The sequence below is a fragment of the Pseudopipra pipra genome, chromosome 1 (genome assembly GCF_036250125.1).
Source record: "Pseudopipra pipra isolate bDixPip1 chromosome 1, bDixPip1.hap1, whole genome shotgun sequence".
In the NCBI taxonomy this organism is placed as follows: domain Eukaryota; kingdom Metazoa; phylum Chordata; class Aves; order Passeriformes; family Pipridae; genus Pseudopipra; species Pseudopipra pipra.
In genome coordinates, this window is record NC_087549.1 from 34344638 (window position 1) to 34360299 (window position 15662).

At 35.2% G+C, this 15662-nt stretch overlaps 1 protein-coding gene across 2 annotated transcripts in view; it reads right to left on the minus strand.

The window, feature by feature from the left end:
- The window catches only part of C1H8orf34 (chromosome 1 C8orf34 homolog), a 134598-nt gene that overhangs the window by 74568 nt on the left and 44368 nt on the right, over positions 1–15662 (minus strand). For both annotated transcript variants that reach the window (XM_064651324.1, XM_064651314.1), the window contains 3 exons: positions 12954–12982; positions 7070–7239; positions 2722–2888 (listed from right to left, as the gene is read on the minus strand). In XM_064651324.1, coding sequence (XP_064507394.1) covers positions 2722–2888; positions 7070–7239; positions 12954–12982 — 366 coding nt within the window. The remainder of the gene's footprint in view (positions 1–2721; positions 2889–7069; positions 7240–12953; positions 12983–15662) is intronic.

Genomic DNA, 15662 nt, shown 5'->3' on the forward strand with positions numbered 1-15662 from the left:
TTACAGATCTCAGCTTTTTAAAGTCAGGAAGATCCTTTCCACTATGATGTTATCTGTCAGTAATCTATTTCAGCCACCTGCTTGACTAAACATACTTAGAAAGATGCCAGTATGTGAATGGCCCTCCTATATATCTTATTTTACACATAAAGAGTGATAACTGAAATCAGAATGTAGCCCCATAACATTCTTTTTCATCTTTGCACATATATTGCTTTTGAAGCGGTTAACAGTGTAATTGTTTCTTCTATTTGGAATGTCTCACTGTAGCTAAAACCTTCATTAACAATTCTGATGGTAGTCCTAGGAGATGGGTTTTTTAAAAGAAACTTTGCCAACAGTTAGCCTCATTCTTTTAATATCTAAATAAATCAACCAAACTCTGAAAAAGGTTCTCTTGAACACAGATTAGGATGGAAGTTTGTGTTCTGCAAAAACCTGCATTATAGGTAGTGTACGCTTTAAATAATCTGCTGTAAATAGATTTTTTTTCCCAGAATCTTGACTTAGGAGCACGACATTTTGTAAATTTTTAAGAAAAGGCTGAATAAACAAATACTGAACTCTAAAGGGAACAAATCAAAGAGCTATATGCAACAATTCGGTGATGGCAAAACACCATGATTTGAAATTAGTTATACTGCATATAAACAGTATAAAAAGCATCAAGCAGTTAATAGATTAATGTGGTACATTATAAAAAAAAATCAATTTCAGTATCAAACAGTTACTGACCTGGAAAATAAGGCAATGAAAAATACCTGTTTGCTAATAGAAACTGAAGTTCTTCATGTTACCTTCAAAAGAAAATAAAATACCTTTCCCATGTAACACTGTCATATCCTCAATTTTGAGCAGTTCTGCAGGATGTAGCCTACCCATTACATCAAACCTAACACATATAGTGTCAACAAATTGTGAAATGAGAATTAAAATACAAGCCAGTTTTTCAGAGGCACAGCATTTTCAACACCAAGATGTGTATATTGAACTTTCTATCAGTGCTATTTACGATAATATGGCCATACTATAACCACTATAAGCACACCTATTCCTCATATTCCTTTATACTGCCCTTCTGGTTCCTGATACCTTCAGGGATTCAAGTGTCTGGAAGGAAAGACCTATACCTATATAATGTTATCTATTGGATACATTTTTCTCTCTATCTCCACAAAAGTTAACAAAAGATTCTATCTTGTATGTGGCAAATAATGAGGCAAATAACAGAACACACACACACACACTCACCTACTGTACCTTCCAGATGCCACAGAATCCTAGAGGAGTCCTGTGGTTTTCACCAGCACAAGACACCCTTTCACTTTCTTTTTATGTTACATTGATAAAGTCAGAAAGATCTGTAAATTGAAGAAGGAAATAAGGAAGTAACGCAGCTAGAGACTAATTATGGCCTTCACTGAAATCCATGGATTAATTCTGGAAATACCAACAGATTCTATGAACACTGCAAGCCCACAGTCACAAACACTGTGACTTTTCAAACACAAAGAACTAATTGACCCACTGTGACATCTGAGTGATCCAGCCCATTATTTCTTATTTCTTGTAAAACAAATGCATGTATCAAACTTTAAACTACTAAAAAAGAAAAGGTATTAATTTATGTAATTTATGTATTAATTCACAATTAACTAAGTAGAATAAAAACTTTTTTACAATGAGCACAGTCAAGCACTGGAACAGGAAGAAATGTTGTAGAATCTCCACCTCTATATATGGTCAAAATCCATTCACAACAACCTGCTATAGCTGATTTCTTTGAGTAACGAGTTGAGCTAGGTATCTCCAGCACTCCTCTCCAATCTCAACTATTCTGTGGTCCTATGAAAACTATAGTAAGGAAGCTACAGAAATATATACAGAAAAAAAGAGTACCATGTGTTTTCTTGATTTTTAGATTAAAGTCCAACCTGAAAAAAAATATTTTTTCCAGAATTTGTAAACATAAGAATGCTGCCCTATTCAGAAGTTACAGATTTCCCATGCTGTGATCCCATATAGAGTTCCATATAGCAAAAGTTGGGAAAAAAATACTTACATTCATGACTACTTTTTAAGCATCTTACACTGAAAGATTGAAAAATGGTAGAAAAGAGACTATTAATTCATTTTCTTCAACAATGTCCCTCCTTTCAGAACTAGTGCTTCCATGAAAGGGACGAAGCAGTGAGCATCAAGCCTTCTACAGTACAATTTAAGATACAATACAGTGTAGTGGAAATTTACAATGAGATCCTCTGAAGAGGTTACAAATTCACATTGCATAAGCTATTTGTAGCTCATTAGTCTCAAATAAAATCCACTGAGGTTAAAACTTCGATACAGCTAAGAAAAAGAAGACCCAGATGAAAGACAGTGAAGCCGATTCTGTTCTTTCTACATAAATACATGCAGAACCTGCAATTGTAGGAAACCAAATTAATTACTTTAAGCACCTGAAGCTTTTGACATTTCATGGGATTTTGATGCAGTTGGCAGTTCATTGACCTATATTTATTGTCTTCATTACATTTCTCCTGAAAGTTAAGCTAAAACTTATGAACCTTCACACAGCTGCTAGATACTTCAGCTTCAAATATAGAGAGCAGTTTCAATAGAAAGACTACAGAGAGATTATAGAGACACTAATCTATGTTTGATTGTGTATTACACTTACAATAAAAAAATCAGAAAATACACATAATTTTTTGCAGTTACCCAGTAGTTCCATTGCATCATCTTCATTGTCAATATCTTCTTCGGTTACAGATGGAGCTGTGCTTTGAGCAGAATCAAAGGAGTCCTGAGAAAGCATGGCAGCCAGCAGTTTCTTATGTTGCTGCTGTTGATGTTTTAGTCCTTTGGTCTTTGGCTCCATTTTTAAGCTGTGAGAGAGGAAAGCACAACTTTCTCTTACTAGTGCTCTCTTCAAAATTTGTCACAATCTTGTCAAATTACTGTAGTCCATGATGTCTTCCAGATATGAAGGTTAACACCATCAGATCACACATAAACCAACTGGTTATCACTCATTCCCCAATCATTGGATGTTCTAAGTCAGTTTGTGTTTGCAGTTCCTATTTAAAGTCTTGATTGAATTTGGTAGACTTCCCATTGACTTTATGGGCATTAATCAAGTCTAAATAAGCTACATATATACAGCAACATGACATCAATCAGTATTGCTAAGGCACTGATCGCATAGCAACAAAGTTGACAACAAAGAACTTCTCCCTTGAGTGGTTATGTTACCATGACCCCACAGAATTAAGGGCTATATATTTATAACAATTCTCATAATTTGCTGAGTTGTATCCCTAACCTAAATAACAGAGAACTGGAAATGCGCAGATGTTAGCAGAACAGCCTAAAGCAGGACTTGCTACCATTTCCCATTTCTGATTTCTTACAACATAAAAACAACAAACAGAAATTTGGTGCTCCACATGAGAGTATCAACACCACCTCAGATTGTTCTTATAGTCTGTTGCAGCAAGGCCCATCTGTAGCCAACATATGAAACTTAGTATAATCAACAATAGTTCATTTCCCCAGCAAAGATAAACACTAATAAGGCAAAGTGGACCTTGGAGATGAAGAATGGCCTTTGAGTTTAGGACATCAGGTTATGAATGGGGCCTCTGCAAGCTCTAGTTCATTTCAGGCTCTAAGAGAAAAGAGTATCATATTAAAAAACACTCAAATTCCCCACTGTGTACATACATTATCCCTTGAGGAAGATTCCCAAGAGCCTTGCATCTTCTCAGAATTCCTCCAAAAAATTTTTCATGTAGAAAACTACCAACTGTGACTTGAAAATGAGTTTAATCCTATTTTCACGGTGTTCGAATTTCTGAAACATGAGCTCAGTACCAGCAGGATTGCCATCAGCACTTTTCCATGGTCTCTTATCACTTACTAATACCTTGCCTTGCTTCCTTACAGGAGCAACAGAGAGCAGTACAAAACCAGTAACAAACACAGTCTTTCCTCTGTAGCAATCCTAATATGGCAACTCAGACTGGCCACACCATCTTTTCCAGGGCAAAACATTAGTGACATCTGTCCTTTCAGTTGCTCCTTTTTTTTATTTCTTTTCTTGAGTAACTGAACCTGGCTTTCAAATACACAACATGTCTGCTTCTGTTGCTCATCATCACAGGAATGTATGTTTTTACAGAGGAAATAGTGGTTCTTTCCCACTGTGCACTACTGAATAGAGCAAAAAACGAGGATCATGGTTGCAAAGACAGAAAATCAGACAACTTACAGATTCCCAAATATTACATACTACATATTTTCGCTATGATCTGCTTTATGCTGAAAAGACAAATACTGTAAATGAGCATGTTATCAACATGTTATCAACAGACCCGTAGGAATATGCTGCTTCCTGCAGTCCATTCCATCCTTTACAGAATGCAATGAATGTGTAAGGACCCAGGGCTTCCCCAAAAAGCTTGTACTCTATGGTCTGTGAAAACAACATGTGTCACATGATACTGATGGCAGTTACTTGACCAGTGATCTGCCAACGCCTAATCCTCTGGATATTTACATAATGTTTTATTTTTGTAGCATTTCCTTATGTTTACTGACAGGTAAAGAAAACATTATCTGGAAATAATGGGACAATTTCAGTTTTCACTTTCTTGTTCTTATACTTTAACTGATTATTAGGATTAGTTTAAAGAATCTGCTGGCTTGTCACATAAATTTTGATAAATAGTGATCCTTAAACTATCACTTCTTATTTAAAGTGTTGCTACATAAAATTTAACAAGACATAATTGGAAACATTTAATGTGAATTTCCAATTGCTCCTGCTTTCATTTGCCAGGTAAAAGTATAAATGAATTATTTTAGGCTACATTAACTACTAAGTGGTGAATGAAATACAGACGAGGTAGCCAAAAATTCTTTACAACTGACAACTTCACTCATTTGAGAGTTTCACTTAATCTTGTAAAATTTATACTCTTCCCACTATTTTTGGATATTACATTAAAATGAAGTTACTGTTATCTAATACTTGTCTCACACATTTGGTATACACTCAATTCCAAATTCTGCTAACAGCACTTTAATTCACAAGAATACTGCATTAGACCTTGAAGCAACTGCCAGTTATTAATGAACTATTATTAAATATTCAGACTAACCTTGATCAACACAGGTCTTTTAAACTTCCATATATAGTTGGCATCAATCTTAGTAGCACCACTACCTTGAAGTCCTGCAACTTTATTTATTCTTTTGCAAGACTGCAAACATGTTTTTTATAAATGCCTTACAAAAGCTGATGAAATGCTAACGAACCAAGAATTATCCCAGACATAAAATCAGTCATCCAAATGTAAATCCATATGCTGTATGTAATCTAGTAGTTATTCATTTCCACTGAAAATCAGTACTCCCACGATACATATTTTTCAATAGGTCTTTAGCAGAGATATCAGTACCCCATGAGTTTTTCCTGGCATCAAGTACCCCATATTCTCCTTGTTCATATACCAGGCAATGTGATTTTGCCATGATACTCAACAAGACTTCTCAAAAGCTATTCTCAAAGCCATTAATCATATTTTTTAATTATAGCATTAGCTGTGAGGTTTCTCACATCTTGTACCACCCTCTACAAAGAGAAAAATGCGTTGCTTTGAATCATCTTTGTTACTCAGAACTAACCTCTTTGCTCCCTTCTGGAGATTAGACAGAGATGCTTATTTCTGCTCCTTCCTATTGACAGAAAGGATACAATATCCTCAATTCTCTCTGCAATGTGGAACAGATCTTTATTCGGTGTCTTTATTGGCTGCTGAATAAGAAAAAAGAAACACAGGCCTGCACAATCAAGCTGCAGCGCCCATTTCTGACTCCATTACTTTCCCAGGAATAGCACTGGAGAGATCCGGTGTCTGAGTTGTGCTGGTTCCCATCCAATGTCTGGCTGAGGGATCATTACTACATGCTGTTACTTTGAAATAACAGTACTTGCAGCTTTCCCCACAATAGTCTAATTAAATGAAGTACTCATGGATAACAAACATTACAAACATGTGAGGAAAGTTAATGAATGCAGTCTTTAAGAGTAAACCTAGTGACAGACTAGTCTCCTTCTGACAGGGAGGTAAATTCCAATGGAGAAGGCACATGGAGGACACAGTGAAGGAATACCTCAGATATTTCAAAATAAAAGCAGACAGTTTCTGCCTTCTTAAAAGAGGAAGAAAAAGGTGTCTGATGCAGTCAGCATACTAGTTATAACCAAGGAGAAATGCTACAGGGCTGAGGGAGAAAAGTAGGTGTTTAAGCCAATTAACAGAGGCAGTGTACAAGATTTACACTTAAAAAAGATGGGCATTAATTCCTTTTAAAGGAAAGCTGTGAGTATTTAACTTCTGTGATAAACCGGTATCTTTAAATCATGGAAAATGGACTCCTTGTAAAAATGATAATCTCTTTCATGTAGCTGAAGCACATTAACAAACATACTCCTTCATTCTCAGACAAGCACAATAAATCTTCATAAGTTATTTACTGCAGAGAACACAATTTTCTCTTTGAGAAAGACCTGTTATTGACACCAAAATGCTAGGTATATGAAAAGAAGATAAATTCAGGAAGTCCTGATAAAAATAACATAGATACTGTTTCCCTTGTCCATCTTTTCTATAAATGAGAAAATCAGGTTTATCACTAAAGTGTCAAGAAGAGTAACAAATACCAACTACCAATTGTGGAAAGATGGAAGGGTTTGAAGTATCTGAACAAAGCTATACCTTGCAAAATTATTACACGCTGGCCCCCAGTCATGTCAATATAACCTTAGCTTTATACATGGGAATTAATTGATGTGATTGCAAATGAGTATGAAGTTAATCATATATAAAAGCATGAGAAGAAATCAGTCACATATTAATGACTTCCATTTATTCTGCATGCTGCTGCAGTATGACATGGGAATTGAAAAGCCCTGCACTCTGCTCTCAGAAATGGAGTTTTTGTTAAAAAGACAGCTCTGTTTCACAAAATATAATTTTTCTAGGCTGGACCAAAATCCCACCTTCCTCCAGGACTGCTGCTATCCTCACTGTCCCACTGCTCATTTTTATTTCTTGGTATTGGTGGCTGTAGCATCTCAGCAGCCAGAGGGTCTGCATCATTCTCTTCACGGCCAACCCATTCTCCAATCACACGAGGTCTGAGAAGGGGGGTGTTAAATCCTGTTGTGTCCTAAAGGGAAAAAAAAAGAAAATAAAAAAAAAAACAATGCACTGTTTGTTCTTAACCATAGGTGTAAATAGAGAAAGAAAAGATGAAAAAAATTTCACCAAAAAAGTACAAGAATAGTACAGTACATTATCACTTCAGAGGGCTACAAAATACCCAGAAACAATGACAGACTAATGGAAAGTTTCCCATTAAAAAAATTCCAGGAGATATAACAAAAGCACAGTCAAACTACAAAATAGACCTGTATACCAAAGAAAAAGATATGAAATTATGGGATAGGAATATTTATTTTAATTTTACTAAATTCTTTTCTAGGTTAGCAAAGACATTTCAAACACACTGTTCTTAATTAGAAGAGACATACTCTATTCCTATAATTTAATGAGAGAAAATTTTAGGGAAAAAAATCCGTGGCTCTTATCGACCTCAGTGCCTCAATAAGTATTTCTGCCTTGAAACAATGCTTTCCAAACAAAAAGCATCTGGAAAATGTACAGTACAGCAATTATTTAGCATAGAAACCATAATTTCTCTCCTTCCTAAAAAAGAATCACTTTCGAAGCCTCTTCCTAATTGAAACAGATACGGTAAAAGCACAGTTTGAAGTAGAGGCCTCTACTGAAATGAAAGAAACAAAAAACCAAAAAAGGCTGCAAACTACTTTTAATATGAATATATTTATCTAGCTCTGGCTAGATGCTGCAATTTTTCTGAGCAGAACTCCAAGAGCTTCTATTTTGACAGAACCAAATGCGACCCAGGTCCTGGATCCAATTCACTCAACCTTGTTGTTTTGTTCTGCTTTCTGCAATGTGCCTGTGAGTGCATTACCACATTCCTCTCTACAGAGTTGTCCATCATTTGACTAATTCACTTTTACATGATGTCTGTTTTCTGCAAGGACCACTGAAAATTGAATACAGACCATACAGAAGAGAGAAATCTGAGGAAAACACCACAGCTTTGGAGATATCAGGATATCTAGCCAGTGCTGTTCTGCTCTTATGTACTTACAAATATACATTTTGTGCATTTATTTGGAGCTGTGTCATGGTCAGGTCAGGTAGACTACATGACAGTCACCTTTGGGCTCTTGACAAGCATAAACTGTCACTGGTGTGACTACCATCATGTGCTTATGAGCTTAGGAAAAGGATTGCCCACAATGCCTTCATTAAGATTGCCCACAACCTTTCTGAGGTTTATTCCTTCTATTCTAGCTATTTGCTTCCTTCTCTTTCTCCCTAAGATAATTTCTAATAAGGAATAAAAAATGGTTCCTGAAAGTCAGAATATCTTAGTGTCCATCTTGCTAAAAGCTTTCAGCATCTTAAGTGAAAATGAAAAGCACCTAAAAATGTATCATTTTGTCAGTACCTTAAGTTTTTTCTGACACTGTACACTACACCATCAACATATGAATAAGTAAACCATGAATGCTGCAACTGTCCTTGTTATGCTAATTTCTTTCCTAGGCATTTTAGGGATTAAAGTAGCAGTCTCATACTTTACTTAATAGAAATGTAATTTACATTACGTAGTAATGCTTTGCCTTACTTTATCACCTTGCTTTACTTTTTGCATCATGTTAGATTAGTACACCACAGTTTCAGTGACCTAATTTATTGTCCTCCTTTCAACTATATAAGCAGCCACAGTGAAAACAGTAAATGGAGAATCAGAGACAGCTCTATTCAGAATATGAGGATGTTTCTTTGGCACTATTTCAAAGGCTGCAATAAATTCAGATGAAGTATTCTGTTCTCTAACAAGTTTTTATAGTTTTGGGTTGGGGTTTTTTTGGCTGGTTTCTTTTTTTTCATATAAATCTTACAATCTTAATTGATTTCCAATCTATATTCCCCCATAAATAACAAGAGATTGACAGTGACATTAGTGGGCACAGAAATATTTTCAGGACAGGTAGGTATTTAAATCTGCAATAAATGAACCGAGAGCACTATTTCATGGAGCAGCCCACGTGTTATCCTCTTATCTACATCACTGGCTACCAGTTTGACACACTCAACCTTCCTTTATGTGGAGACTAGGAAAAGAAGGGAAAGATTGCAAGACAGCTGAATCTCATCTTCACATTGGGCTGAGTTGTGGTTGCTCAATGCAACCTCTACCAGAGAGCGAAACATTTTTATATCCATTTATTTATGCATCATTTAAAAAGCCTGGTATTCCTATTTTCTGATATGGATTTTAAGGGAATTTCCATCATTAGAAATACTTTTAGGTGAGAAGAAATGTTTTTGGTTTTATGACATAAGAACAGTTGTTTCATCTATTCTATTAATCTATGTTCACTGAAGTAATATTACATATGAGAAGAAAGTATACGCTAGACAGCACAGAATATTTTTTAATATTAACACTGAGGGTCAAAATCTGCTATAAATTTTTTGATCTTCCCTTGAGTTTGCTTGTCGATCTCTAACACTTAGATGTCTCCCATTATTAACGTTTAAAGTGATTGAAAAACATCATTGGGTATTTGGGATAAATTTCACAACGTTATGGCAGGTCTCTCCCATCACTGTTTTTTGTGAGAATTTTTTTCACCCTAGAATTCTGTAAATTTCAAAGAAAGGCTAACTTCCTAGCTCTCCTTTGTTTACATTAAACTCTTCACATCATGCATGAAAGTGTGTAGTTTCCTAAAGCTCTTCAGCAGTTTCTGTTCAGTGGTACGGAGGGTGAGTCAATTCAGAAATTTGTATTATATTAACTCTGCACTTTAGTTTTAAAATATGTGAGTCACAAAGCATCCTTTCTTATTTCCTTTCCTTACACAGCATACTTGAGTGCCAGTCTCTGATTTTACATAGCTTCTATGGCCTAGAGATGCAGGCTGAGTCAAGAGAGAGAGAACAAACACTGCAAGTCTGAAGTAACTGAGATGAAAAAGAAGGGAATCTATACAATAAATCTGTTTTAAATGCAGTCATTACAGGACTTTTTTTTTGCAAGGTTACTAGTGGACTCATGAGTTTTATGAGACTAAGTCAAACTGAAAGATTCCATTTTGACTGAAAGATTGACCTTGTCTGCCTGTATTTTCTCTCTCTCTCTCAGACTAAAGCCCTAAGTACTGATACAAAGCTAATAAAAGCAGATATTTGACACAAGTCCATTTAAATGAAACACCCTTCTACAAAAGTCATTGTAATTCAGAGCAAACTGTTTTTCCAAATCCAAATGCTCGAGTAACTAAGTAACTAACTAACTAACTGGATTACTTGGAGGAGGACTTACATCAACCAACAATACTGATTAAGTACTCCCCTGATGAAGGCGTTACTAAAGCCAGAAAGAAGTAATTTAAAAAAATACACAATGAGGAAAAAAAATAGAGGAATATACACATGTATTCTCTGTTTTCTCCAGGTTCATAATTTAAACCATAGACAAAGCATCAGAATAATGGGCTCTGTCCTAGTCCCCAGATATTCCAGATCATCAGGAAAATAAAGCGAGTGTATAGAAGTTTATTACTGTGTTTAGTTTTATGTCTCTCATAACACCTATGGCAATTTCAATGTTTTAACAGAATCCAATGCCAAGTTTGGTCATGCTATTCTAGACCCATGACATGCACCCAATGGGTTAAATGGTTAATCCAAACCACAGATCAACGTGGTTTCAAAAAATGATTCAATGCTGCCACAGCCTAGACAAGAAGTTCTAGTATCAGCATTTATTTCTGGGATAGGAATTACAACTTGGCTACATTTATATCTGAAAAATAAACATCACCTGTGAACACATTCAGAACACATTAACTTTAAAACAACCATTATCAGGTAGTCTTTGGCTGCTTTTCGTTCAAGCCAAGTAATACATGCAGAAACAAGTCACAGGAACATTTCAGGAATTAGATTCCTAGGAATCAGGAGGCAGGACTCCACAAAATGGTCCTAGCTATGCTTATATTCTTAAGACAGAACTAGATTTTATGTTCATTAAAAATCTCTAAGGGTGTAAACAAGAAATAAAAATGAAGATCACTAAAGCCCGTGGAGATGAAAAATCACTCCTCTAAGTCTGTGCTGAAAGCCTGTTGAGCAATGCTGCACAAATGACACATGTCAAGAGCTTAATTGTTTGGGGGTTTATTTATTTTACAAATAGCTTCTGACTTCAAGAACGTTCTATTTACCTGTCCTCATCAGAAACATACATTAAAGCAGATGCAGTAGTCCAAAGGTGTCAGGTAATGCATGCTATTGAATGTACATACCGTAATTCCAAGTTTTGTTTCAAAAATTCAGAAATACCCAAAAGTACTTCTCACGATGGAAGGTCCCTCAAAATCCATATTAGAAAATAGGAATACCAAGCTTTTTAAATGATGCATAAATAAATGGATATACCTTTCAATTTTAAACTATAAACAATTAAGTAAACAAACAGTAACCGAAAAAAAATTATTTCTTTGCTCAATGTGGATCCTGAGGAAAGCCCCAAATTATGTTCCCCATCTCAGTTTTCACACTGAATAATTAAATATAAAAAAATTAATGTTTTTGAGCAATATTATAGTTAAAAAAATTAACAGAAATTATATCCTAAAAATAGATGTAAAAAGTGTTGATAACAGCCCAAAATGTCTTTTCCTCCCACAAACAGTATTTTATAGGTTTTTTTCAACAAATAAAATGAAATGGAGTTCTTCATAAGTATTCTTAAAGGTAAGGGTTCTAATGGAAAGGCTTTCCAATCATTTTTATCATCACTTCTGAACACAGTTATGAAAATAGTAGGAAAGAAGACTTAAGCCATAGTTTTGAAATGGCAGCCACATATGCTCATGACTACATGGTAACAGTGATCAGTCTTGTCTAACTGGCCTTCCTTGGAGAACGCAGTGGAGGTATTTTATACGCACTTGTGTCAGAAAGATTTGTGTCCTCATTTTACCAGCAGAAAGGAAAAATACTTTTTTAAAAAATGTGTTCTATATCAAGCATTATTCCTGTGTCTTATGTACCTTTTGATCTCATTTCCCTGACAGCAATTGTTTCCGACACCAAGAACACAACCCAAGATTCTTGGCACTTGAAGCATACTGCTGTTCACAGGTGAGAATAGAGAAGATAAAGGTGCTCTGTTTCCTTTGGTAATTTGAAAAATTAGTTTGATTACTCTTTCAATGTAGTTTATTACAGTTAAAACTAAAATTCATATTAACTGTGTAATGTATCAAAAGGGACTGAGAAGATCATTGTTTGTTGCATTCAACAAGGAGGTAAAGACTGATTTTTATGCCCTGTGCATTCCTGATCAAATCTAGAAACAAAAATAATTCCCAAATATTTTCACAAATCATATCTGGGAATGCAGGATTCATGACTTCATGAATAAAAGGTATTTAAGGCTAAATGTTTCCAAAAGTCCAAAAAGTAACCCAACAGACTGTACTAAGCAAAGATGGTGTCATAATTAAAAAGTATTTCCATGGCCTCACTGAGAGTCTCTCAAACTCAGTGAGAGTTTTTTTCCATACTTGACAGCCCTTTCCAGTCAAGCTCTTGATGTATCCACATATACTCTACTTACACAGCTTTCCATACCTAAACTTCCTCTGAACCCAGCAGAACTGAAGTCTGTATGCCAGGACAGGGAGATGCATCTCTCATCGCCTAAAATTATCACAATCATCTGTCTCTTTGTACTGTTCATTAGGTATACCTTATCAATCTTACCTTCTCAAGTTCATCAGAAACAGCAATGCCTGAAAATGAAACAGATTGGAAAAAAAAATTTAGAAACATGCTTTCTATAATGTCTTCAACTACAGTAAGTAAAAGTAAGGTTTAATCTGAAAAGTTTACATATTGTTCTCTGCATGCTGCTGTACCATACAATGTGTCATATTTAGTTCCACTAGTGAAATTGCCTGGAAACAATATACTTTTATATCAGCTGCAATATTACCAAAATGAGTTTTCAAAAAACTATGGAAATGAAAATAGCAGACGTGCCAGTAAAGTGACAAGAAGGTTAAGTGCAATTCTACCTGCTTTCTGAAACAAAATCAGCAACATTGTATTTACCAATGGACACCTTATTACGCAAATCTCACCCTGACCAGCATGCATAACACATCTTGCTGCAATTAGAGGGCAATATGAACATGACTCTTTTATCTTTCTCCGTAGTACATTGTAGAAATGATTCTATAAAAACAGGTGGAACTTTGGAACATAAAGTAAAATTTCCCAACAGAATCCAAACCAATTTTTCTAAATCCTCTGAAAAAGAACTTGTATATTTGCTCTTGTCCTTTCTGCTGATACCTGCCCATGTCTTTCCTATACTTTCTTCCATCATGTCATCTAACTCTTTTAAGTATGATAATCCTGTAGAACATTAAATATACACAGCTGGTCTCAGAATTTTTAATAGGCCTGCACATATCATATCACAAGTAGTTATCAAGTAATTATACATTTAATGCTATCATGTTGAAAATTCAGATACATTGAAAACAAAGCATTTCCCAGATTCCTACGAGGTTTGATAAGAAACACTTCCAGGTTAGAGCTTCAAAAACCAAGGACAAGTTTCTCCTGGTGGTGAAACTAAAGTGGAGACATATCCATGCATAGGAAGATCACACACTTCAACGTTACGTATAAGCACGTAAAACTGAAAACCATCCATATTTTAAATGAGTGCTTTTTGTAAAATGCTTTTTGTTTGTATGTGTTGTAAATCACATTGCTTGCCAGAACTTATTTTGAATTTAGACAAGACTAAGCTGAGTAATTGAATTGACCAGAATGCCTCAAATTTCTTCTTTACTAAATAGGAAACAGTAGCAGGACACCAAAATTAATTGTATTTCTTAGACAAGCATGCAGAGAGTTAGCAGTTTCTGAAGACATGTTGCCAAAATAAAATTTTACACGTTTAGAAAACTTTTATTTTTGCAATCATGGAATTAAACCTGCAAACTATTTTTAGCACTCTCTCTCTAATGGGTCATCAAGAGGAAAAAAAAAAGGATTCTAGGGAAGGAATTTTATCAGGAGCTTATTACAGCAATCTTGGCATGGTGAGTCTTCTGGAGGTGGTATTTACCATACTGTCAGCCACACAGATCTTTCTGTTATGTCTTGAGCCTCATTATTATTAACAGTACTCTTTTAGTCACTGATAACACAACTCCATTAGCAGAGACCAGGATAAATAACCCATAAAACGTTGGGTGTAAAAATGCTTCTTATTTCCTTCCAAGACTCTACTGCACCACACAGTTAGTGTGTGCCCATCTCTTACCAATTTTTTTTGCAGTTGCCAAACTCACAGGATATCATGGCTGAACTTGAGAGGAGGGGGGATTTGCAGTGTACAGTAGACAGAAAATCACAAGAGTGAGGTAATTTTTTTGGTTGCAGATCTCAGGTGGAATAATATGGACTCCAATTTTCAGAAAGTAGCTCCTCAAAAAATTCAGACCTTTGCGTATTTAGAATAACATTAAAAAAAAAACCAAAACCAAAAAAACCCACAACCACCAAACCCTTAATCCAGAATGCTGAAATTGCAACTAGAGATATTGTCATCGTCATTATACAAGAGTATTTAGGATTTCTGTTAATTTCTTAGCCCTTCGCAGACTCCTGACTTTTCAGTAGTCAAATAGTTTACTGTCGGTTACTTTACTTTCAATTAATATACCAACAATTTAAAATAGTTAAATTTCTATAAAGTGTTAAAATAGTTCAATTTCTAAAAAGTAATGGTAGTGATGGTTGCTATCTCCGGTTCATGTAATTGCTAGTATCCAGACATCAGCACTTTTCAAAAAGAAAACCTTCTTGTCACTTATTTGTGACAAGTATCTGATTTTGCTCTCTGTACTTCATATAGTTATCTTCAGCTTTTTGTCTGTGGCTTTCATACAACATAATAGAGAAAATAGAAATTTTATTTTTATATACTCTAAATAAGAAAATGTCATTGTAAAATCACCGAATACTAGAGACAAAGGGACAGCCCATTCCATGAAACTACTCTAAATGGAAACACCAATGGTCCAGTTTTAGACAAAACATTCACAGGTGTAGCCAAAATGTCTATACACTAAAAACTTTTAACCTGACAATTTAGTCAATTCTTCAAACTGTAACTCTTTTCCATCAAAACTTAATCCTAATCACCAAAAAAACTCTAACACCAGAAAAACTGACACATCTTTCAACACATTTATTCAACCTTAAATCCCATGGCTTTGTCAGAATATATGTTACTACGAACAACTATTTCTGACTTTTCTCCGTTTAGAGCATTTAAAGCCTGACTCTGCACAATGATGAATGTAGAGAATGGAAGTTTTAAGGGTGTGTCATCATTGCTCTGCCTCAAGACACTGAGCAGCAGATAAGAAGGGGACTGTTAAAAATATT